The 24,257-nt window shown below is 61.2% G+C and overlaps 2 protein-coding genes and 1 long non-coding RNA gene across 4 annotated transcripts; all 3 read right to left on the bottom strand.

The window, feature by feature from the left end:
- Positions 1-2,585: 2,585 nt before the first annotated feature.
- TNFSF14 (TNF superfamily member 14) lies at positions 2,586-5,412 on the bottom strand. Its single transcript, XM_049811186.1, has 4 exons — positions 5,111-5,412; positions 4,399-4,438; positions 4,061-4,099; positions 2,586-3,089 (listed from the first exon to the last, which is right to left on the bottom strand). Exons 1-4 carry the CDS (start codon positions 5,345-5,347, stop codon positions 2,677-2,679), a joined length of 729 nt encoding a protein of 242 aa, XP_049667143.1. The 5' UTR covers positions 5,348-5,412; the 3' UTR covers positions 2,586-2,676.
- On the bottom strand, positions 3,139-3,774 carry LOC126043174 (uncharacterized). 2 transcript variants are annotated; one of them, XR_007507351.1, is made up of 3 exons: positions 3,519-3,774; positions 3,422-3,462; positions 3,139-3,366 (listed from the first exon to the last, which is right to left on the bottom strand). It is a non-coding gene; the product is annotated as an uncharacterized LOC126043174 (long non-coding RNA). The 2 variants fall into 2 exon arrangements; XR_007507352.1 differs by having other exon boundaries at positions 3,139-3,311.
- Positions 5,413-8,034: 2,622 nt separating the features above from the next.
- C3 (complement C3) lies at positions 8,035-24,246 on the bottom strand. The gene is made up of 40 exons (XM_049811165.1): positions 24,147-24,246; positions 23,165-23,357; positions 22,472-22,631; positions 22,105-22,175; positions 21,930-22,024; positions 21,766-21,848; positions 21,591-21,681; positions 21,094-21,196; positions 20,774-20,894; positions 20,341-20,456; positions 19,911-20,057; positions 18,976-19,188; positions 18,685-18,879; positions 18,112-18,273; positions 17,906-18,035; positions 17,623-17,694; positions 17,061-17,261; positions 16,682-16,793; positions 16,266-16,351; positions 15,779-15,918; positions 15,482-15,694; positions 15,129-15,195; positions 14,683-14,769; positions 14,391-14,594; positions 14,070-14,145; positions 13,833-13,992; positions 13,584-13,679; positions 13,290-13,440; positions 13,013-13,176; positions 12,327-12,485; positions 11,652-11,802; positions 11,457-11,508; positions 11,144-11,231; positions 10,633-10,722; positions 10,037-10,142; positions 9,637-9,726; positions 9,310-9,396; positions 9,091-9,174; positions 8,585-8,720; positions 8,035-8,282 (listed from the first exon to the last, which is right to left on the bottom strand). The coding sequence occupies exons 1-40, from the start codon at positions 24,215-24,217 to the stop codon at positions 8,141-8,143; spliced, it is 4,965 nt and encodes a 1,654-aa protein (XP_049667122.1). The 5' UTR covers positions 24,218-24,246; the 3' UTR covers positions 8,035-8,140.
- Positions 24,247-24,257: the final 11 nt, after the last annotated feature.

The raw sequence follows: 24,257 nt of genomic DNA, 5'->3' as shown, positions 1-24,257 counted from the left end.
CCAGCCGGCCTGGGGGCACCCCTCCCCCCCCTAAATTATTATCTGGCGCTCAGAGGCGCTTTATTTATTGTTTAATAAATTTATTTATGATTCCCAGTGTCCCAAAATGGCCTTAATTGCGCCCCCAAAAGTGGGACACCCCCCCCCCCCCCCCGCCAGAGCCACCCTCCTCCCAGGGGTGTCGCTGGCCTGGCCGCAAATCTGTGCAAATACACGCGCACATACGTGTCCACGCACATACGTGTGCGCACGCAAACATACATACGTGAGCAGACGGGCGGGCGCGTGTCCGTGCACGTGCAAACGCGTGCGCGCGTGCCCAGGCATGCGCAAAAGCAAGACCGTTCGCGAGCGCACATACGTGTGCGCGTGCACATGCGTGCGCCACGCGCACGTGTATGCAAATACGTGTGCGACGCACAGACGTGCGCGGTGCACGTGCAAACGCAAGTACACGTGCAAATGCGCATACGTGTGCGCACGCCCAGTCGTGTGCAAATGCAAGCAGACCTGCAAACGCCCGTCTACATACGTGTGCGTAAGCACACGCGTGGGCAATCCCCGCCCCGTGCCCCACTTTCTTAGGTGCCGCGGTCCCGCTGTTTAGAGGAAAAAAAAAACCAAAAAAAACCAACAAACAACAAAAAAAAACCCAAAAAACCAAACCCCAAGCGTCTGGTTTTTGCAAGGGGGGGCCCCACGGCCCCCCCAGTCCCAGTTCCCCCCCACCACCACCGCTGTGGCCTCCAGCAGCAGGAAATCCTCCCCGTGTCACACTCGCACGAGGACCGTGCACCGCTTGCACGAGGAGGTGGAAGGGACCCAGGTCCTGGGGGGTTGGGGAGGATGACGACACGCATCTTGGGGTTCAATTGCCCCCCCCCCCAAAATCCTGGATTCACACACACACCCCCCAGAGCAGGGAGAAAAGGGGGGGGGGGGGGGGCACAACCTCATAGCAGCCAGCAGAGAATCTCCACTCTAAAAAGTAAAGGGCGCTTGGGAATTGGGAAGGGCTGGTTTGGCCCAATCCCCCCCTCCAAATAGCCCCTGAACCCCCCAAAATTTGCCCTTGAGCCCCCCCGAATTTCTCCTAACCTTCATTTCCCCCCCCATCGCCCCTCCCAGACCCCTAGATTTGCCCCTGCACCCCAAAATCTGCCCCAGACCCCCCAATATACTCCAGTCCCTCCCAATTTGCCCCTGCACCCCCAGATTTGCCCTGACCCCCAACATTTACCCCCAAATCCCCCAGCCCCCCCAAATTTGCCCCAGCCCCCCCACTTTGCCCCTACACCCCCAGATTTGTCCTGACACCCCCAAATTTGCCCTACACTGCCCCAATCTGCCCCTGCCTTCCCAACATTTACCCCAGAACCCCACAATTTTCCCCAGGCCCCTCCCAATATACCCCAGACCCCCCCAAAATTTGCCCTTGCCCCCCCCCCCTCCCCCCAATTTGCCCCTGCACCACCCCTTCATCAAATTCTGGCACCCAACAATTTCTCTTCACTTTTATTTTTAGCTCAGAAAGGGGGGGTGTGTGGGGTGTGTCAGGGTGGGGGACTCCCCAAGGGGGGGGGGTCCCCCAATTTGGGGGGGGGTCCCCCAACCCCTGCCTGGCCCCACCTGGGGTGAAACTGGGACACAGCAGAGATGATGCTGGGTGAGGGACCCAGGCACGTGTCGGGGGGCAATCCTGGGGATGGGATCGGGATTTGGGGGGCCCCCCCTGAATATCAGGGTTAAACCCCTCCACAAATAAATAGGTAAAAAGATGTCCCAGAGGTCTGGGGGAACGGGGGGGGGGGATTGTTCTCAGTATCAGTACCCCCCCCAATGCACAACCTTATATCAGCCATTGGGGAATCCACACTGTTTTCCAGTCCAGAGCCTCAGGGACTTCAGCGGGGTGAGGGGGGGGGGGGGGGGGGGCAGCAAAAAGGGTCTTGGGGGTCTGGAGAAGGACCCAGGCATCCGGGTGGGTCAGAGTCCAGGTCTGGAGGGTCCGGGTCATCAACAAACCCATGCGCAACCCTATACGAGCCACTGGAGAATCCCCACTGCGCTCCAGTCCTGAGCCTCAGGGATGGGGGGGGGGCGGTCAAAGGGGTCTCCTCAGCATTCCAGTGAGGGACCCAGTGGTCCAGGTGGGTCAGGGTCCAAGTCTGGAGAGTCCAGGTCATCAGCATCCCATGCACAATCCTATAGGAGCCACTGGAGAATCCACAGCATGGTTTCTGCCTCCCCCCCTCCTGGACCTCAGGGATCTCAGGAGGGATAAATGGGATTCCAGAAGGCTTCCAAAAATCAACCCAGACATCCAGATGGGTCAGGTTGGAGTTGGGGCTGGGGGGGGGGTATGAGCCCACTGACACCCCGTGCCCAACCCTATATGAGCCACTGGAGAATCCACACCCACCCACCCCCCTCTTCCTGGACCTCAGGGATCTCAGGAGGGATAAATGGGATTCCAGCAGGCTTCCAAAAATCAACCCAGGCATCCGGATGGGTCAGGTTTTGGGGTATCAGCCCACTGACACCCCATGCCCAACCCTATACGAGCCACTGGAGAATCCCCCCCCTCCCCCCCCCCCACCCCCGGCATCTCAGGAATGCCGGGGGTGACAACCAAGGTCCCACCAGACCGCCAATACCCCCCTCCCCCCCCCAAATTTACACCATAAACATCCCAAAATAAGAACGGGTGCCATCCACTGCCCGCACCAACTCGGGTGCCTGCACCTGGGTGAAAACCTCATCCCCCGTTTCGAGGCGCACGAGTCCCCCCAAAAAGCTGTTCCGGGCCCAGGGGACCTGGTGGGCTTGGGGACAATAAACCACCTTATTCACCAGGAGATCGAGGACACCGGGATAACGGGGCGTTCGTTTGTGGATGCCGTGGAGGGTGGCGGCACGCGCCGGGCACCCAGGAGCACCCAGCTGCACCTTGGCGTAGACGAAGTAGAGACCGGGCTGGCGGCAAACGAGGGAGCCGCCGCGGTAGCCCAGACCTCGGATGAAGGCCCACGATTTGCCGGGTTCCCACCGAAGGGACCCGTTGGGTTGGGATGAGACGTCGGCGCCGGCTGAGGGGAGGAAGACGAGGGGTCAGGGGGGCTGAGCACCCCCAAACCTTCCAGCACCCGCCTATCTATAGGAGCATCCAGGGTGCTGACCCCCCAAAAAACCTTCCAGCACCCACCTATCTATAGGGGCATCCAGGGTGCTGACCCCCCCAAACCTTCCAGCACCCACCTATCTATAGGAGCATCCAGGGTGCTGACCCCCCCAAACCTTCCAGCACCCACCTATCTATAGGGGCATCCAGGGTGCTGACCCCCCAAAAAACCTTCCAGCACCCACCTATCTATAGGGGCATCCAGGGTGCTGACCCCCCCCCAAACCTTCCAGCACCCACCTATCTATAGGAGCATCCAGGGTGCTGACCCCCCAAAAAACCTTCCAGCACCCCCCATTATCTATAGGGGCATCCAGGGTGCTGACCCCCCCCAAACCTTCCAGCACCCACCTATCTATAGGGGCATCCAGGGTGCTGACCCCCCCAAACCTTCCAGCACCCACCTATCTATAGGAGCATCCAGGGTGCTGACCCCCCCAAACCTTCCAGCACCCACCTATCTATAGGGGCATCCAGGGTGCTGACCCCCCAAAAAACCTTCCAGCACCCACCTATCTATAGGAGCATCCAGGGTGCTGACCCCCCAAAAAACCTTCCAGCACCCACCTATCTATAGGGGCATCCAGGGTGCTGACCCCCAAAAAAACCTTCCAGCACCCCCCATTATCTATAGGAGCACCCAGGGTGCTGACCCCCACCCCCAAACCTTCCAGCACCCCCCCACTTTCTATAGGGGCACCCAGGCATCTGGGTCCCCAACCCCCCTAGTGGAACTCCCCCCCCATCGGAAACTTCCAGCACCCCCCCCCCACATTTTTCCACCCCCACAGAGGGACCCAGGCATCTGGGCCACCCACTCCCACCCGCCGGTTGGGGACCCGGGTGTCCTCCCCCCCCCCCCCTCTGCCCCCCCCTTACCTATCAGATGAGCTGCTGGCTTCTTAGTTGGGGGGCGATCTGCAAAGGGAACCCAAGATGAGGTCCAGTGTCCCCAAAGTGGTGGCACCCATGTCCCCAGAGTGGTGGCACCCATGTCCCCAGGGTGGTTGCCACCCATGTCCTCAGGGTGGTGGCAACCCATGTCCCCAAGGTGGTGGTACCCACGTCCTCAGGGTGGGGAGGGGGGGGTCCTATGGCTCTGGGGTGGTGGCACCCATGGTCCCAGGATGGTGGCACCCATGTCCCCAAGGCAACGGCACCCATATCCCCAGGGTGGTGGCACCCGTGTACCCCAGGACCCAATTTTGGGGACCCACCTTGCTGCACCTTCTCCGACAGCAGCCGGTCCCCACTCGCCTGCGGACACCCACATGGGTCAGGGGACACATGGGGACACGAGGGGACACGGGGATGCTCACACCGGGATACACGGGGACAGAAGAGGGGACACCGGGACACACAAGGGGACGCACGGGGACACGCACACACATGTGCACCGCCACGGCCCCCACCCACTGCCACACGCACACGCGTGTCCCTCCAGCCATGTCTTGCCCACAGACGAGGTGTCCCCATCGTCCCCATGTCTCCCTGTATCACCGTGTCCCCCCCGTGTCCTCGTGTCCCCATGTCCCCCACATGTCCCTGTGTCCCTGTATATGCCCGTGACCCCCACGTCCCCCCATATTCCCTATGTCCCCCATGTCCCCAACATCCCCCATGTCCCCCTATGCCCCTATATCCCCCCACATGTCCCCACGTCCCCAGCATCCCCCATGTCCCCCCATGTCCCCCACATGTCCCCCCACGTCCCCAACACCCCCCATGTCCCCCGCATGCCCCTGCGTCCCTGTACGTCCCCAATATCCCCCATGTCTCCAACATCCCCCATGTCCCTATATCCCCCCATGTCCCTGTGTCCCCATACGCCCCATGTCCCCCCCCCCCCCACTCCCACGTCCCCCAAGCCCCCCCACATGCGTGGGGGGGGGTGTGTGTGTCCCCCCATGTCCCCACGTCCCCTCTCACCTGCAGCCGCGCCGTCACCCTCTGCAGCTCCCCCTGGACCCCCGCCAGCACCCAGCCCTGCACCGCCACCGCCACCAGTGCCAGGGCCACCAGTGTCCCCAGTACCCAGCGTCCCCAACCCCCTCCCCGGACCCGTCGTCGCCACGCCGGGACGGGGGGGGTGGCAGCACCCGTGGGTGCCCTGGGAGGGGGTAACGGTGGCCAGGGCCCCGCCAGGGCGAAGACGCCGTCCCCCATGGGCCACCCCCGGTGTGTCACCCGCCGTCCTGGGGACCTGCACCCGCTTTATGGGCCCCGGAGGAAACGGGGCCCACGTCACCCGTCGGTGTCACCACCCCGGGGTGGCTCCCCCTGGCATGGGGACACGGCGGGGGGGGGGGGGAACGGACGGGACATGGCCACGTGGCATCACCCACCCTCCCGGTGCCACCGCTGTCCTAAAGGGTCCTTGTCCCCTCCACCGCAGTGTCCCCATGGTGTCACCCCCTTTGTGTCCCCGGGGGGGGGTGTCTCTGTGTCGTCCCCCCCCCCCCATGTCCCCAACACTGTGGCCCCCCTGTGGTGTCCCTGCACTTTCCCCGTGGGGACCACAGAGGTGCCATCACATCACTCCACTTTTGGGGACATTGGTGACCCCACGGGTGTCACCGGGACTGGGGATGTCCTGAGGGTCACCAGTGTCCCCAGGGCCACTGGGGGGGGGGTGTGTGTGTGTCCCCATCCCCAGGGATTACTGCAGCCAGGGACATCAGGGACCCCCCTGTCACCCTGTCCCCATGGTGGCCCTGGGATGCTGGGGACAATTTGGGGATGCTCCGGAGGGACAAGTTGAGGACAGCCTGGGGAAAGCTAGGGACAGCTTGGGGACACTCCCAGCTGTCACGTGTCCCCAAGGCAAGGCTGATGCGGAAAGAGGCAGGACATGGGGTGACATGGGGTGGGGTGACACGGGGTGGGGGGGGTGACACCCTCCGCCACACACACACGGGCTCCCGGCCACCCCCCCCACACACACACCCACACCTTGTCCCCAGCACTGGGGACACCGTGGAGCCGAGGGGGACGCACGCTTGGCTGATTGCCACGCTGACGGACGCTTGCGCACGTGTTCACACGCGTGTGCAACGCATTTGTACCACGCACAGGCCGGCACACGCGCGTTCACGCCCGCTTGTGCCGTTGCACGCGGGCATCAGGCACGCGCGCGCTTGCGCACACGTGGACACGCCTGTCGTGCACGCACACGCTTATGTCACGCGCGCTCGTGCTTGTGCATGTGCGCTTGGGCTATTGCACGCTTGCACCGTGCACGAATACACTTGCGCACACACGCTCGTGCTAGCGCGCAAACGCGTGCTAACGCACGCTTGTGCCGTCGCACGCTTGCACCACGCACGCGTGCACGCGTGCTGGTGCTACCAGCGCTGTGCGCACACGCTTGTGCGAGCGCTCGTGCTCCCCTGCTCCACGCCTGTGCGCACCCGTTTGCGGCCGCAGGGAGGCACGCGGCCCCGCTTAGGCGTGCGCCCACACGTTTGCACCCACGTGTGCGCCCACGTGCGCGCCCCACGCGTGTGCACCGCCGTGCCCGGGGCTGCTCCGGCTGCGGACGCCAGATAAGTCACCGGAAAATGCCGCCCGTGCGAGGCCCTGCTGGGAAGGCAGGAAACCACCGGCTGCGGCACCCTGCCTACCACGACCGGGTGCTGAGCACCGGGTGCCCAGCAGCACCCTGCACCCAGCACCGCGCTGCACCGTGCACCAAATGCCACGCAGCACCGCGAGGCGTGCCGCACCGTGCACCAAGGCTTGCGCGGCACCGTGCACCGAGTGGCGCGCGGCACCGTGCGCCGAGGACTGAGCACCGAGAGGTGTCCGGCGCTGCGCGCCGAGAGCCGTGCACCAAGTGTCGTGCAGCGCCGAGGGCTGCACGCCGAGCAGCACCGTGCGGCGAGCAGCACCACGCGGCGAGGCCGCGCGCCGAGTTTCCTGCAGCAGCCTGCAGCGAGGTTCAGGCCGTGGGAACCGTGCAGCACCGCGCACCAAGTACTACGTGCCAAGGGGCATGCAACGCCGGGCGCTGCACCGCGCAGCGAGCGCCGTGGACCGAACCCTGAGGGTCTCATCCAGCCCCCCGTATGGCCCCATACAGTCCCATAGGTGCCCATATGGTCGCAGAGAGGCCTATACGGCCCCACACGGCCTCTTGCCCCCACGGTCCCCTATGGAGTTCCCAAGAGTGCGTGGTCATCGATGGAACCCCCACAACCACATCATTCCCCATAATCCTGTGGTTCCTTACGGAGTTTTCCCAACCCTGTTGTCCCCTACAGGGTGCCCACAATCTCGTCGTTCCCTACGGAGTCCCCGCATCCCCCACGGTAGCTCCAGGACCCTGTTGTCCCCTATGGAGTACCCATGTCCCCCGTAGAGCCCAAACGATCCTGTTGTCCCCTATGAAGTCCCCGTGACACCTATGAAGTCTCCACAGCCCCGCTGTCCCCTATGGTGTCCCCACGGCTTTGTCATTCCTTACAGGGTCCTCACACCATCATTCCCTACGGAGTCCCCGCGTCCTCTATGGGGTCCTCACAACTCAGTTGTCACCTACAGAGTCTCCGTGGCCCCTATGGAGTCCCCACAACTCTGTTGTCCCCTACAGAGTCTTCATGACCCCATTGTCCCCTACAGGGTCCCCATGATCCCATCATCCCTTACAGGATCCCCATAGATCCGTCATCCTCTACAGAGTCCCCATCGCCCCTGTGGTGTCCCCAAGACCCCATCATCTCCTATGGAGTCCCTCCAATCCTGTTCTCCCCTACAAAGTCCCCATGGCTCCTATGATGTCCCCATGACCCCTTGTCCCCTACAGCGTCCCCACATCCCCCTGACACCCTCACCATGCAGATCCAGAGCCAGGCTATCAGAAAGGACTTTTTTTAACCCCCCAAAAAAAAAAGAGGGGGCAACAGGGAGCAGCGGGGGGAGGGGGGAGGGGGCGGGCACCCATGGGTGGGGGGTACGCGCTCAGGATGGACACCCAAACATGGTCATGGCCTCGGCGAACTCAACAAAGTCCTGGCAGATGGGTTGCAGGTCGGCCTCCTGGCATGCCACCTCCGAGGGCCATGCCTCCAGCCACGTGTCCTTGCCGATGAGGTAGGAGAAGCTGGAGACAGCGAGGGGACAGAGGGGACATGGGTCAGAAGGGGGCGGCACCCTGAGGGGGGGGATGACACACAGGGATGGACAACGGGATGCACAACCCTGTACAAGATGCTGGAGAATCTTGGGCTTGGGGGGGGATGCGCCTGTGGACTCAGGTGTCAGTGTCACCTTGTCCATGTGTGTCTGTGTCCCCATGTCCCATTTACTCAAGTCCCTAACGTCCCACGTCTCGTGTTCCTGTGTTCCCATGTCCCCACAGATGCGGCCCCATCCATGTCCCCACACGTGTCCCCATGTCCCTACCGGCTGCCGGTGGCCCACAAGTCGGTTGCCAGCCCCCAGAGCAGGTAGTCCTGGCCGATCTGGAGCCTCAGAGTGTCTCGGCACTGCCAGTGGCTCACGAAGGTCCGGTTGCTTCCTGCTGGGTCCTCGTCAGTGCCTGTCCCAAGAGAGGACACACAGGTGACAGGTCACCTCCACCCCAACACAACAGGGACACCCCCGTCCCGCAGTGGGGACTCACAATCTCCAGGGAGCTGCTGGCATCCTTGGTGGCACCACCCCACTGGTGGTCATCAGCCACGGGCAACACCAGTTCCCTCCAGCTCTCCCCAGCACCCTTGGGTGACACCAATCCATTTGGGTGTCCCCAGCACCGCTGGTTGATGCCAACCCACCCGGGGGCCACCAAGCCACCCTAGTGACACCAACCCACCTGGGTGTCCCTCCCCTTGGCTGTCCCCATCCCTAGATGACCCCCACCACATCCCTCAGGGTGGCTTTGTCCCCTACCCCCGGGGTGCTCGTACCCATCTTGATGACAGAGAGAATGGTCATGATGTAGTTGTCATGGGTCGGCGACTGCTCCATTGCCATCAGCTTCACTTTGTACACTGGAGAGGGGGAGATCACTATGTCACCCCCACCCCTGTACAGCACCCTCACTCCAGGGTGGCCCCTCCGCATGTGGGGGGCCCCTCTGTCCTCCCCCCTTCCTCCTCATGTCCCTCTAAATCCCCATGTCCCACCGTAGTCAACTCCCGGCTCGCAGGCGCGCTTAATGCGTTGGTTGACGGTGATCGGGACGTCTTGCTTGTGCTGTACGAAGCAGTTTTCTGCAGGGACACGGGGACACGGCCATGACAAAGTCTATTGTGGTAGCAACATGTCCCATCATGGCAGGGACATGTCTCCATCACAGTCATGACACAGCTCATCTTGTCAATAACACGTCCCATCACGGCCATGACACATCCCATCACGGCAATCATGGGTCCCGTCATGGCCATGATGGGTCCCATCACGGTAGGCGTGTTGACCCAGTCTGTCCCCACGTCCCTGTGTCCCCATGTCACCTTCGGCGCAGCGGCACACGTCCCCGTAGCAGATCTTGCTCAGTTGCCCGCCGTTCTTGTCCGGATGGTAGAAACGGGTACAGCGGTCATCTGCAGGGACACAGGGACATGAGGGGGACACGAGGTTGGGGGCGGACACAAGGGGAAAGGACCAGTGGGAGACATGGGGACAGAGCGGTGACATGTGGAGGGAGAGGGTCAGCAGGGGATGCAAGGGGACCTAGGGGGACATGGGGACACAAGCATGGGGAGAAGATCAGCAGGGACAAGGTAGGACAACGGGACAGGAGGGGACACAGAGGGAGGACACGGGTGAGACTTTGTGGAAGCAGGGGCGGCAGAGAGGAGAGTGCGGGGGTGGAGGGGACCTGAGGGTGACACAAGGGGACACGGGGCGCACCGATCTTGTAGTAGCTGTAGACGGTGACGGCCGCGGGCTGGATCAAGCCCACCTGGAATCGCTGGTGGGCCCTGAAGGAGAAACACTCCTCGGCCTTGTGCGAGATCTGCGCACGGGGACACAGGGACATGGGGATGGCAGTCAGCCAGGCTGGGAGTCAGCGTCCCAACCCCCAGCATGGCCCTGTCTCCGGCCATGTCCCCATGCTGTCCCTATCCATGACCTGGACCCGTCTCTGTCCTCGTCCCCCAACCCTGGGACCCTTTTCTTGTCCCCACCTCTGCCCCCATCCATGTCCCCAACTTCATTCCCATCTCTGTCCCTGTTCCAGTCCCTATGCATGTCCCCAACGCCACCTGCATCCCCACCCCTGGTCCCAGTCCTGTCCCCACCCGTGTCCCCAGCTTCATCCTCATCCCCGTCCCCATCCTGTCCCTGCCCATGTCCCCAACTCCATCCTCTGCCCATCGTTGTCCCTCTCCCTGTTCCATCCCTGTCCCATCATGTCCCCATCCCCGTCCCATCTTGTTCCTGTCCTATCATGTCCCCATCCCTGCCCCATCTTGTCCCTGTCCCCATGCCCCCCACATCCCTACCTTGTCGAGGTAGATGACGAGGTTGCTGCGGTCCGACTGTGCTTGGTCAATCTCAAACTTGGAGATGTACCTGTCCACCCCATCTGTGAGCTGGTGACAGGGACACAGTGACACTGGGCATGCAGGACACGCAGGGACACGTGGGGACACGCAACCACATCAGGATACAGGGATGTACGGGCACACAGGGACACGGTGATGCTGGCCACGTGGGACGCGCAGGGACACATGGCCATGGCAAGATGCGGGGGACTTGCAGAGATTTGGGGACACAGGGGGACATGGGGATGCGGGGACAGTGACACCAGGGGACATGGGGGGACACAGCCACGGAGGGAAAGGCAGGGACACAGGGATGCAGTGGGTCAGGGGAATACGGGGACACAAGGACATGGGGGGACACATGGGGGTTAGGGAGATGTGGAGACATGGTGAGACACGATGGCACAAAGATGCAAGGTCCTGTGTCTTTGCCAAGTCCCACCGTGTGTCCCCATGTCCCCGCACTCACCCTCTTCAGGTCCTGGAGGTCAGGTGAGAAGCCTGTGAGCATGGTGACGTCAAGAATGGACATGGTGGCATCCACGTTGTCCAGGTACCTGTGGAGACAGGGCTGAGGCCACCCGCCTGTCCCCAACTGCCTTATTGTCCCCAGCATCCCCATCCCTGATGTCGCTGTTCCCAAGGATCCCTCTGGGACAAGGTGGGGCTGAGCCCTGTTTGTCCCCAACGTCCCCATCCTTTTCCCTGATGTCCCCAGTATCCCCATTTCTCTTCCTATCTCCAACGTCCCTGATGTCCCCAACGTCCCCAGCCTGTCCTACCTGGTGCAGATGGTGATCTTGATGGAGCGGAGGACGCCATCCTGTTCCTTGCCTGTGGGGGGACATGGGGACAATGAGGGGACATTGGGGGCATCGAAGGGGACATGGGGTGCCATGGAGGGTACTCATCGAGGACATGGGGAGGGATACAGATGGACATAGTAAGGGCATGGGGGGGACATGTGGGGGACTCACCTCTGTTCACATCCTCCACCTGCACCTGCAGGTCGAAATTGTCACACTTGTTGTCCTTGTCGGGGACCTTGGCATTGTAGATGGTCACCACTGTCATTGTCCCCTTGCCCGTGCCCTCAGCTTTCACCGTGAAGTCCTCGTTGAACTTGGTCTGCAAGAAGAGGGGACGCTGGGGAGGGACAGGGACATCCCCTGGGAGGGACACGGAAGGAATGGAGCATCCTGGGCAATGGAGGCATGTGGGAACATGGAGGGGTGTAGAAGGGACAAGGACATCCCAGGACAAGGTGGGGACAACAGCACTGCAAGACAGAAAGGGGACAGGGACATTGAAGGATATGGAGGGCACAAGGAAATCAGAGGGCATGGAGGGACATGAAGGGAACAGGGACATTCCAGGTCACAGCAAGGGAAGGGACAAGATCAGCCTGGGACATGGAAGGACATGGCAGGGACTTCCCAAGCCTTGGAAGGATGCAGAGGGGACAGGATGTGGAGGGAACATGGAAGGGACAGGGACACCTGAGGCCATAGCGAGGGGACAGGATTGTCCTGGGACATGAAGAGACACAGAAGGGACAGGGACATCCCGTGGACAGCAAAAGCAGGGCGAGCAGTGCTGCATCCCCATCATCCTGATGGCGACAGTGACAACAGTGACGAGGGTGCCGGTACCTCAGCGGAGCGTGCCACCAGGGCGTTGCGGTTCTCGATGCGGTAGGTGATGGCGCTGGCACGGCGTGGCAGCAGCACCGACACATCGAGGTTGAGGTCGAGCTGCCGCGGAGTTGCCACTTCATAGTGGGCCAACGCTTGGAATACCAGGATGGTGGCCTGCAGGGACATCTGTGTCACCAGGGCTTGGGGACACCATCTGGAGCATCCCCAAAGTCCCCTGGGTGGCCCTGAGCCCAGGGTGACCCCATATCCTGGGGCCACCCGATATCACCTAGAACATAACCTTGGGGGTCTTATGGAGCAGAGGTGTCCCCCAGGGACAGGATGTGTCCCTGAGGGTCCCCAGCATCTGGAGGTGTCCCCAGGGACTAGAGTGTGCCCCAGGGACAGACCTTTTGGGTTTTACAAAGCCCTTTAGATCCTGTGGGGCCAGGGGTGTTCCCCAAGGACATGCCATGTCCCTGGGCGTCCCAAGGGCCCTGAGGTGACCCCCAAGCCCTGAGGGGTCCCATGGGACCAGAGGTGTCCCCCAGGAGACATGCCATGTCCCTGGAGTCCCCAGGGCCACACGGTGACCCCTTGACCCCCAACACAGCCCCCAACCCCTATCTCCCTGTCCCCCTTCCCCATGGCAGAAGGTGCCAGGACCGCACCTATGGGTGCCAGGGGGGTCCGTAGCCCACCTGAGTGGATCCGTAGCCACCACCAAAGTAGTTCTGCTGAGCAAGCCAGCGGGCCACCGGCCCTGTCAGCTCCGGCTTCTCCATTTGCAGCAAGGCCAACAACGCATAGGATGTCCCCTCGATGTTGTAGGTACGGGCGTTGCGTTCCTCCCAGCGTTTGCCCTCTGGAGTGACACGGGTCCCTCAGCACCCTCTCGGGATGATTTCTCCCCCCATCAGGTAACCCATAATTACCTCCCCCATCCCCCCAGTTTTGTCCCCCCTGGTGAGACGTCACCTTTGGCAAACTTCATGAGAACTTTCTCGCTTTTGAGTTTCCCTGTCAGGGCCAAGGCATAGGAGGTCAGTGCCACCGTGTAGGGTCGGGTCAGCCACTGGTACCTCCGGGCGAGGTATTCAGAGGCTTTGGTGATGCTCCCATCCAAGCTCTGGGTAGAAAGGATGGTAAGTTTGGATTCTCAGGTGGCTGCTATAAGGGTAGGGCACCTCATCTTGAAGCACTGTCCTTCTACATGACGGGTGCCAGTTGTACCCCCTCTCCCCATGTGGGGTTGAGGACTGGGCCACTCACATTGACATGGTCCTTGCAGACCTCCCGGGACTCTTGCAGCGCAATGAGTACAAAGGCTGTCAGTGACACCTCGGGCTCAGCACCCTGGTAGCCACCCTGCATAACAAAACGGAGGGGAAAAAAACCTCAGGATCGTGGTTTTCACAGCAAGCTCTGTCCACCCAAGATAGTCCTTTCCCCACAGCTCATTCCAAAAGAGCCAACAGGGCCTTGGCCATCAGCAGGGACAGGGTTTGGATCCCCCCATACCACCATCTCCTTATGGATGACAGGAGCGTCTTCTTGGAAAATCCCATCCGGCTTCTGCTTCTCCAGGATGAGCCATTTCACGGCACCACAAATCACCTCGGGGTCAATGTCTACCAGCTTGATGGCCATGGCAAAGACTTTGGCCACGTAGGCTGTCAACCTGGGGGCAGGAGGACCTTAGCGTCATGTCCAACCCTGCCACCCAGACATACATGGTGGTGGCAATGTGACCCTCACCAGGTGCTTGATGGGCGGTCCTTGAAGGCGGCATAGGAGTTGTCGGGTTTCCGGAAAGCAAGTTGTTGGGTGTAACCTGGCGAGGAGATGGTGGTTGGCCAACACAAGGAGCACCCAGCCAAGCTGAGGTAGCTTCAGGCCACCAACCCGCTCCGCAGCACATTCCAGTGCAAACCAGTAGCTCTAGAAATCTGCAAACTGGTAGCACCCAACCCTTGTCTTCTTCAAAGGTGCAAGTTGCTTCCGCACCTTTTGGCGACATTTTTCTCCCCCAGGAGAGGAAACTGGGGGATGCTCCCACCCTTTGGGGGATGCTCCTACCCTTTCTAATCAAGTCAATGGCCTCAGTGCGGCGCTGAAGACCAAGGCTTTCCCACTGCAACGTGCTGTCCAGGTAGTGGGTGGCAATGACAGTGGGTGTCAACCCGATCATGTTCTGCTCCCCACAGCCCGCAGGCGTCACGATGAGGTGCTTCAGCTTCTCCCCGTCGATGGCTTTCTCCACCATGATGGACACAGGGTTGCCTGGCCCAGAAGAATGGGAGACGTCAAGCCAGGAGTGTCCCACCCCCACCCAGCTTCTCCCCACGTGTGTCCCTTCCCCTGCTCTCACCTTGGATGCTGACTTTGGTCTCCGACTCAGTGTTGGGGACAATGTCAGAGAGGTTTCCTGCCTTCACCTTCTCTTCCTGTACACCATCTGCAGGGCAGGGAGGCCAGGAGGGAGATGGGTGACCCCAAATCCTTCACGTCCCCCTCCACCCTGAGGTGACCCAGCCCTGCCCCACACATGCAGCAGAATGTCCCTTGTCCCTCGGGATGCTCCAGAGCCATATCAGGATGTCCCTCCTCCCTTGAGATGCCCCAGCTCCATAGTAGGATGTCCCTTATCCCCAAGGATGCCCCGGTCCTACCCTTGCTGGTCCATCCTTCACCCCGCCAAGATGTCCCAGACCCACAGTGGGATTTCCCTTGTCCCCTGAGATGCCCCAGATCCTTCCCTCAGTGGGACATCTCCATGCGGCTGAGACATCCCCAAGAGCAGCCAGGGCCACTCACTGATTCCCTTCGCCTTCGGGTCCAGCTCAACTATCTTCACCGTCTTCTCCAACCTCATCCCTTCGGGCTGCAGAGATGAGAGTCCAATGCTAAAGGTTGGGCTGGTTTTGGACCTCCCTCGCCAGCCTTTCTGGGTTGTCCAGGAAACCAGCACCCCCAGGTCATGGGACAAACTGGGAGAACCCCAGGAGACCCCACTTGAGAATCCTGGGGGGAGGATCCTTCACCCCTGGGTACTAACACCAGGATGAAAGTGGAGACACGGATGTCACAGGGTTACCATGCCGGTGACATCTCAGGGATGGAGGTGGCACCACGTGGTAGAGAAGCCATGAGCAGCGGTGGCCACTCACCACAACTTTGAGCTTCTTCTTGACACCATCAGCCACGAACTTGCCCCGAACGGCTGCCTTCACCTCGACATCATGCAGCCCCAGCTGCAAGGGCACGATGACGAAGGGCACGGCCCACGATGACTGGGCTTTCAGGCGGACGATCTGCTGGTAGCGCGTCTTGGAGGTGGAGGCGCTGCACAGGGCCGGGTTATGCATTAGCTCCACGCGCACCTGCAGGGCACAGAGACGTTCAGGCTGTGGGGTTCAGGTGGCCACAGAACCCCCCAAAAGCCCGGGCGTGGGTCCCCTGCCAACCGTGATTTCGTCCGTCCAGTAGTTGTAGAGGATGGCACGGATCTCCACCTGCTCGTTCCTCACCACGGAGTAGGGCAGGCGCAGGTCGATGAAGAACTCCTTCATCACCGTGATCTCATAGGGGTCAGCCACGCACAGACCTGAGAGGTGACCCCCAGGGACACCAGGTTCAGGCTTAGGGGCTTGCTGGGCCCCTCACGTCCCAGGGACATCCCCAAGGCTTTCTGAGATCCTTCAAGTCCCATGGAGTCCTCCCAAGGCTTAGGAGATCCCTCAAGTCCCAAGCACTGCCACCAAGCTTTGGGGGATTTCCCCAAAGTTTGGGACACCTGTCCAGTGCTATGCACCCCTCTAAGATTTTGGAGATCCCTCAAACCCCAAGGAAACCTACCAGGCTTTAGGGGACTCTTCAAGTCCCAGGGACCACCCCCAAGGTATGGGGGAATTCCTTGGATCCCCAGGGACACCTTCCTACTCCATCACATACCCTTGGTCTGTGAGAGGCTGACGGCCAGGACCTCCCACGTGGTGATGGAGTCCTTCAGGTACACAGGGAGAGTCTTCGTGGAGATTCTGGAGAGCACAGGAACGACCAAGGGGTCAGAGCCAGCCCCAAGCCAGGCTAGGGAGGTATAACTAGGACAAGCTGGAGCACCAGGGGTCATAGCTGGTCCCCAAGCTAGCCCAGGGTGTTGTAGATGGCCCCTAAGCTAGACCAGGGTGTCACAGCTGGTCCCGACGCAGCACCAGGGGGTCAAAGTGGCCCTGGTCTAGACTTGGGGGGGACCACAGCTGGTCTCCAGACTGGGCAAGGCAGTGTCCAGGGCTGGACAAGGAAAAGGTAATGATTCCCAGGTTGAGCCATGGGGTGGAGGGGTAGTGGGACAAGGACACAGGGCTCACCCCAGCTCATTGGGCTGCTCCATCAGCGGCTCCACCTGCCACAGCCAGCTCTCCGGGAAGAGGCTCCGTGAAGTGATGTCCTCGTCAGACAAGAAGCTATCGTCCGCCTCGCCTGGGGGTGGCAGCATCCCTCTTGACCATGGCCTCAGGGCCCCAGCCCCTGGGCGGAGCCGCTATCACCCCAGCATCACCCTTGTTTTGGCCAAGCATCGTCTAGGCACCACCCAACTCTCTCCCAAAATTCATCCAAGTATTGCCCACGGATAGCACAAGCAACGCCCGAGGTTCACCTGACCTTCGCTCAAGCTTCAATTAAGCTTCTCCCAAGCTTCGCCCAAGCACCAACCCCACCATCACCCCACCATTGCCCAGCACTTGCTTCGAGCCAGCTCAAGGTGGAGCTCGCGCTGCTTCTGGTCACGGATGCCCTTGATGTAGTTGCAGCAGTCGAGGAAGGCCCGGATGCAGGCTTCTCCATCCTGGATGTAGTTGGTTCGCTGCTCGCAGCTGTGACCCATGGGGTTTTCCTTCATGCCGTCTTCACAACACTTGCGCAGCATCTTGTCCGTGTACTCAGCCACTGCCAGCACCGAAGCACATGACTGGCACCCAGTCCCAAAGTCCCCGGCCCGAGGGCTGTCAGGGACACGGGACACTCTGGTGTCCTTTGGGATACGAGATGCTGTGGTATCACCAGGGGCATGGGACACTCTGATGTCCCTCAGGGACACGGGACACTGGTATTGATTGGGACATGGGATGCTCTGGTATCCCTTGGGGACATGGGACACCAGTGCTGAATGGGACATGGGATGCTCTGGTGTCCCTTGGGGACATGGGACACTTTGGCATCTTCAGGGACATGGGACAATCTGGTGTCCCCAGGGGCACAGGACATTCCGGTGTTCTTGGGGACATGGGGCAATCCCAGTGCCACCTACTCTTGGTGCCTTTGTACTCGATGAGCTGCAGGGAGCGGCGCTTGCGTTTCGCAGGCTGGGAACACTGGACCTCTAGGGACAGCAAGGACACAGGTCAGGACCCCACAGTGTCACAGCCCCAAACCCAAGTGTCACGACCCCTTGACATCAGTTGTCACATCCCAAAGCTCAGGGGACACATCCCCCATCCCTGAGGTGTCACACTCCCCCATCCTTGAAGTGCCACATCCCCATCCCCAAGGTGCCACACCAGGCTGTCCCAGTCCCCAGCGTGTTCCCCTACCCGCTCGCTGTGGCGTGGCTATCTTCGTGCTGGTGACCAGGCTGAGGCCAGCGTCAGCAAAGACACCCACGTTGTCCCTCCCACTGCCTGGGGTGCAGCCGATGTCACTCTTCTCCACTGTGTCCCAAACCTGTGGCCAACAGGGGACAGCCATGGCAGCCACTGCTGCCACCCGGGGACAGTGGGGATGGGGACTGGGCACCCACCTTGGACTGGGTGAGCTTGTTCTTCTTGCTGAGGACAAAGACGCCCTTGTCCACGGCCACCAACCCCACGTGGGCTTTGTGGTCACCCTCGATGCGCAGCCGCATGGGTGTCCCTGGTTCATGCACCCGGTTATCAGCCTCCGTTGCTCCCTTCACCACCAGCTGCCAGGCACATGGGGTGGGGGGTGGGGGTCATGTCCACGGTATGCCCCCAAAAATCCTTCACCACACCCCAGGAGCTGCCCCATAGGGGTACCCCAACCCCACAGGGTGTTGGAGTCCTCCAGGGGTAGCTGATGGCTGTGTCTACCATGGACCACCTGGACCATCAGTGGGCCACCCAAGACCCCCCGTGAGATGCCCAAGCCCCTCATGGACCATCCAAACCACCTAAGTGACACCCAGTCCCCATCATGGGCCCCCCAAGCCCCTAAAGGACCACCTAAGCCCTTCCAAGGGCCCCTCGAGCCCCTCAAGTGCCACCTCAAGGGTCATTCAAGCCACCACCAAGGCCTAGCCAATGCCCCCAAGGTCCGTCCCCCCCGACCCCTGGAAAAGCGGGGACACACTCACGGTGCCCATGCAAGTGTCCTTGACATCAACCCAGATGGAGTCAGCAACAATCTCATTGGGCAACACAAAGTAGTAGGCCACGATGCGGAAGGAGGGGATGAGCTCGGCTGTCACTGGCAACGACATGGTAACCAGGCTCTGGCCCGCCTCATGCCGCTGTCGCCCCACGTGGACAATGCGTCCCTTGCTCATGATCTGTGGCAGGCAAGGAAAGGCAGGGTTGGCGGGCATCTGGACGCCTAGGTCCACAAGATGGGGGGCAGTTGGTTGGCAGAGGCCAAGGACGCTCACCAGGTAGGTGAAGTGCGAGACGGAGTCACGGGCAGCGTTGTTGTTGCTCTTGAGGTGGAAGTTCACGGCAAGGTTGTCACCAGGCTGCAGCTCGGTGGCCCCCACTGCCAGGTGGAGGTAGTTGCCAGAATTACCCTGGCTGCGGTAAGCTTCGGCAGTCATCTGCCGCGAGGCCTGGCGGTCGGGAGGCAGCCCCGGCTGATTCGTCCGCACCTGCAACACAGGGGACACAGTGGCATTTGGTCAACAAGGAGAGGCGTGGACCTGGGCAGGGGTCAGCATGGAGGTCTTGGCCACCGCAGAGGTCTTGGCTGTCCTGGTCTCCCTGACCCCTCAGGCCCTGGTCCTCGGACAATGGTGATCATCTCCTTGGTCAACCTGATCATCTCTGCTACCCTGGATGTCTTGGCCACTCTGGTCAACTCAACCACCTTGGTCTCCCTGACATTGGCCCTCTTGGCCCTTGGCTACCCTGAACATCTTTGCCACTCCCATCCTCTTGCCCTTGGCCATCCTGGTTCTTGGTCACTGGTGAACCATGCTGACCCTGGCTGCAGGCCACCATGGACAACTTGGCCACTATGGACATCTCTGCCAGTCTCATGACACTGGCCATCCTGGTCCTTGATCACCCTAGACATCTTGGTCAACCCAATTGTGTTGGCCACCATGGTTGCCCTGACACCAGTCATCCTGCTCCTTGATCAATGGTGACCAGGATGGCTGTGGTCCTTTGTCACTCTGGACATCTTGATCACCACAGCCATCCTGGTCCTTGGTCAGTGGTGACTGGGGTGGCCCTGACCCTTGGCCGCTCTGGACACCACAGCCACCTTGGTTGTCTCCCCAATCCCCAGGTCACTTCACCCACCCCTGTCCCCAGCCACCTTGGCCGCCCCAGTCCCAAGGCCACCCTAGTACCTATCACCACTCACAGTGATGGGGACGGCATCCCTGTTGGCCGGCATGTTGAGGACCAGCTTGGCTGTGCCATCACGCTGGGTGGAGACAAGACCCTGGAAGCCATCAGCCTTGACGGCGACACGTGCAGCCGGGGACTCATCTGGGTTAGTGACATAGACCTGCACGGGATGTGATGTGATGTGAGGACATTACATGGGGACATGGCACGAGGCACATGTCACCTGGTGCCATCCAGGTGACACAGGGACAGACCACAGTCCTGAGGCCCTCTCCAGGTGTCACAGTGATGTGACACGGGGACAGACCCTGGTCCCCGAGTCTCCTCCACCCACAAACCCCCAGGCTTGCCCCGTCCCCATCGCGATGCTGGGGACCCTGGTACCATGGGGGTCCTAGGCCAATGCCACCGCCATCCCCATCCCCGTCCCCAGATGCCATTACCGTCAGATCGAAGGGCATCCCTGGCTTGAAGTACTTGGGGGTGTGGGTGAAGTGGATGGTGTACGGGGATGTCACGATGCGGATGCCACTGCGCTGTGCCTCCACCATGTCACTGCCTGCAGTGGCCATGAGAACAGCCATGTCACCCGGCACCAGCGTCCAGTCCCCCCCAGGGACAGCCCTGTCTGACCTTGGGTGGCCCCAGGCGTCCCCATCCTTGCAGTCCCCAACCCCATGTCCCCAACCCCAGATGTGCCCAGCCCCATGCGTCACTGCTGTCCCCATCCCCCTATATCCCCACATGTCCCCAGGTGTCCCCCACCCACCCAAATTGTTGAAAACTGTGACAGCAACATACAGCCCATGGCCTCACGCATCCCTGCTGTCCCTGTCCCTCCAAGTCGCCTGTGTCCCCTGCAATCCCCCTGCACACCTGACTCCGTGAGTACGGTGACGGAGACGTAGAGTGAATGTCCCACCAGCTCCTGGGGGTTGGCGAATCGCTGCCGCAGCGTGGCCATGGACAGCACGGCTTCCCCGTCCCCATCGCTCACCTGTGGCATGGAGTTAGTGGGACAGGGGACAGCCATGGGGACCAGGAAGGGGACAGGAATGGGAATGGGGACAGGGGATGGCAGAGCTCAGTATGAGACAGGGATGAGGATGGGGATGACAGAGTTCAGGAAGGGACGTAGCTCAACGGGGGACTGGAACAGGGACAAGGGATGGGGACAGGGACAAGGACAGGGTCACCTTGACACGCTGCAGGGACTGGGGGATGCTCCTCTTCTCATCGTCCACCATAACACCGAAGAGGACAAAGGCTGTCCCCTGCAGGCGCTTCCCATACAGGTACCTGTGGACAAGCCACCACTGTCACCGTCAAACCCTGTCCTCCTGTCCCCATCCCATCCACATCACTGTCACCCCACATCCCTACATCCTCTTGTCATGCAACTGTCACGCCATTGCCCCACGTCCTCATCACCCTGTCCCTCCACGTGCCCATGTCCCCGTCATCCCACCAAGCCCTGCCACTTCCATCACCATCACCCCGAGTCCTCCTCACCCCCTGTTCTCATCATCCCATTTCCCCACATCCCCATCACCCTCAAGCCTGTCACCTTGCACCCATGCCGCCCCCTCATCCCTGGGGACTTTGCACAGGAGCAGAGCAGGAATATCACCCTACACCATCACCCAAGGGGGTTTGACCCCCAAAATGAGCAGTTTTGGGGTCCCCATCGCACCTGGCTGTGATGGACACTCGGAAATCCTCCTTCTGGTCAATGTAGAGGAACTTCTCCTCTGGCTCCAGGACCACCTCAAAGCTTGGCAGCACTGTGGGGTGGACACCCAATGGACCCAGGCATCCAGGACAGGCACAAGGGACCCAGGTGCCTGGGGACCCCCACCCCACCTTACCATACTCTTTGACTTCAAATTGGGTGCTGAAGACCTGTTCTGGTGAATCTTCGAATTTGGCCGTTATCGTCCATGTCCCCAGGCTGGAAAAGGCAGGGTACAGGGTGAGGGGACAATCCTGGGGCCACAGATGTCCCCGGGCCACCCTGGGAGGTGGCACCCACCTGACGACCTCGGGCAGGTTGTGGTTGAGGGAGAAGATGCCAGTCTTCATTGGTGAGGACACGGGCATTTGCTTGATGATGATATCATCAGGTGTCTGACGGGACATGGAGTGGTTGGGGACAGTGGCATGGGTGGCTATGTCCCCATGTCCCTGTGTCCCCAGTGGGCACCCACCTTGATCTCCACAATCACTGTCTTGGGCAGTGGCTCCATGAGGTGGCCCAGAGCGAAGAAGCGGCAGAGCACTGGGAGGGGACATGGGGGACTAGGTGAGCAGGGATGGTGCAGGGACATCTAGAAATGGGTGCTGGACCCCAAAATGGGTGCTGGATCCCAGTGGAGATGCCAGAGCAATGTCCCCGAATGGGTGCTAGACCCCAGCACCCCAAGATCACACCAGCACCCCAAGGTGCTGTGGAGGTGACCCAACACCCCAAGATGCCACCAAGATCCCAAGGTGCTTGTGGGGGACACCCAGCATTCCAAGGTGCTACCAGCACCCCAACATGCCATGGTGAGACCCAGCACCCCAAGAACACACCGATGGAGCCAGGGGTGTAGATGGGCTTGTCGGTCTGCAGGAAGATGTAGCCGCTCTGGAGTGACACCAGCAGCACCTTCTCCAGGGTCACCTTGGCCACCTGTGCCGTCACTGAGACAAACTGCTTCCCCGTTCTCTGAGGCAGTGCCTTGGCTGACACCTGCAGTGACAGAGGACACCGAGTGGCACCTGCACCACAGGGACCGGGCAGGGGACACCAGATGGCACCCATGCCCAGGGAAGGGTGCTGAGGATGCCGGGTGACAGTCCCCAGGGACTCCAGGGTGACCATCATCAAAGACCCAGGAGTGACCGTCCTCCAATCATAGGGTGACCATCTCCAAGGACCCTGGGGTGACTGTCCCCAAAGATCCAGAGGTGACGACTCCCATGGACCCACAGGTGACCATCAGCTAGTCACAAGGTGACCATCTCCAAGGACCCCAGGGTCACTGTTCCCAAGGACCTCAGGTGACTGTCCCCAAGGACCTCAGAGCAACCATCCCTAAAGACCCCGTGGTGGCCATCCTCAAAGACTCCATGGTGGCCATCCCCCCCTAGGTCCCACCAGCTCTGTGGAGATTCTCCAGCATCTCATATAGGGTTGAGCCTCATGGGCCACGCTTCCCGAGGCAGGAGGGGGCAGTGACCGGTAGGGAGGTGACGGGGGGGGTGGTGGTGGTGGTGACATACCTTGATGGTGGTGGTGGCCAACATGCCCTCGGCAGGGCTCAGTGACACTCCGACCTTGTAGAGCACGTGGCGCTTGAGGGGAAAGTCCTGCACCATGAGGGTGGCCTCCGTGGCAGTGGTCAACCCTGGTGCCTCCAGCACCACCCGCTCCTCCGTCTCCAGCCGCAGCACCGCTGGTGTCACCATCGTCACACTGGGGACACCGGCCATCATGGAGAGCTGTTACAGAGCCCCTCCACAGCACCCTGGGGACCTCACAGCACCCAGAAGCCCACCCCAATCTGTCCCCACAGCACCTTAGGGACCCCCTGATCTGTCCCCCACAGCACTCCAGAGACCCCCCCCCGATGTGCCCCATGGGCATGAAGCAACCCCAAATCCTCTGCTGCACCCCAATATCCCCCCCATTGCCCTCTACCACCCACCCCTGGGTGGGGGCTGTCCTGGAAAGGGAGCTCCCATATGGGGGGGGCTGTGCTGGTGAGGGGGGTCCTGGTAAGTTGGGGGTCCCTGGAAGGGGGGTCCCAGTAGGTTGGGGGTCCCTGGCAGGGGGGTCCCAGACACAGGGGTCTTTGTTCTGGGGGTCCTGGATGTAGGGTGGCTCAATTTAGGGTGGAGGGTCCTGGCTGTGGAGGGGGGGGGTTCACCATGGGTGTTCCATCTGGGGCAGAGGGTCTTGGTTGGGTAAGGGTCTCAGCCATTGGGGTCCCAGCCAGGGGGGTCCTATGGGTGGGGATCCCATGGGTGAGGGGATCTCAGGGTGCAGGTATCCCATGGGTGGGGTAGGAGGGTGTCCCAGAAGAGGGGGTCCGATGGTTTGGGGGATCCCCCATGGGTGCATGGGGGATCCCAGGGTGGATCCCAAAGGGGGGAGGGTGGCAAGAAGAGGGGTCCAATGGGTGATGGGGTCCCATAGGGGATCCTGAGGCTGGGGGGGGTGTCCCATAGGTGGGGGGGGAGGGGGGGGGTCCCAGTGACTCACATGTTGGCATAGGTGGGTGCCACATGCAGCAGAAGGAGGCCGAGGAAGAGGGGCAGCACCGGAGCCCCCATGGCTGTAGCGGGGGATGGAGACAGGGGGGTCCAGGGGGGT

Source organism: Accipiter gentilis, chromosome 9 (assembly GCF_929443795.1).
Source record: "Accipiter gentilis chromosome 9, bAccGen1.1, whole genome shotgun sequence".
Classification (NCBI taxonomy): Eukaryota; Metazoa; Chordata; class Aves; order Accipitriformes; family Accipitridae; genus Astur; species Astur gentilis.
This window is presented reverse-complemented; position numbering and strand designations above follow the sequence as displayed.

What these genes read in the sequence shown, in the direction of transcription:
- TNFSF14 (XM_049811186.1), bottom strand. Translation starts at nt 5,347, where the DNA reads ATGGGGGACGGCGTCTTCGCCCTGGCGGGGCCCTGGCCACCGTTACCC. An exon ending in GTCGGAGAAGGTGCAGCAAG is followed by an intron (nt 4,100 to 4,398) that starts GTGGGTCCCCAA and finishes TTCCCTTTGCAG; the next exon opens with ATCGCCCCCCAACTAAGAAG. An exon ending in GCCAGCAGCTCATCTGATAG is followed by an intron (nt 3,090 to 4,060) that starts GTAAGGGGGGGG and finishes TCCTCCCCTCAG; the next exon opens with CCGGCGCCGACGTCTCATCC.
- C3 (XM_049811165.1), bottom strand. Translation starts at nt 24,217, where the DNA reads ATGGGGGCTCCGGTGCTGCCCCTCTTCCTCGGCCTCCTTCTGCTGCAT. An exon ending in GGGATGCCGTCCCCATCACT is followed by an intron (nt 19,189 to 19,910) that starts GTGAGTGGTGAT and finishes CCTGTGTTGCAG; the next exon opens with GTGCGGACGAATCAGCCGGG. An exon ending in CAGCCTCTCACAGACCAAGG is followed by an intron (nt 15,919 to 16,265) that starts GTATGTGATGGA and finishes GTCACCTCTCAG; the next exon opens with GTCTGTGCGTGGCTGACCCC.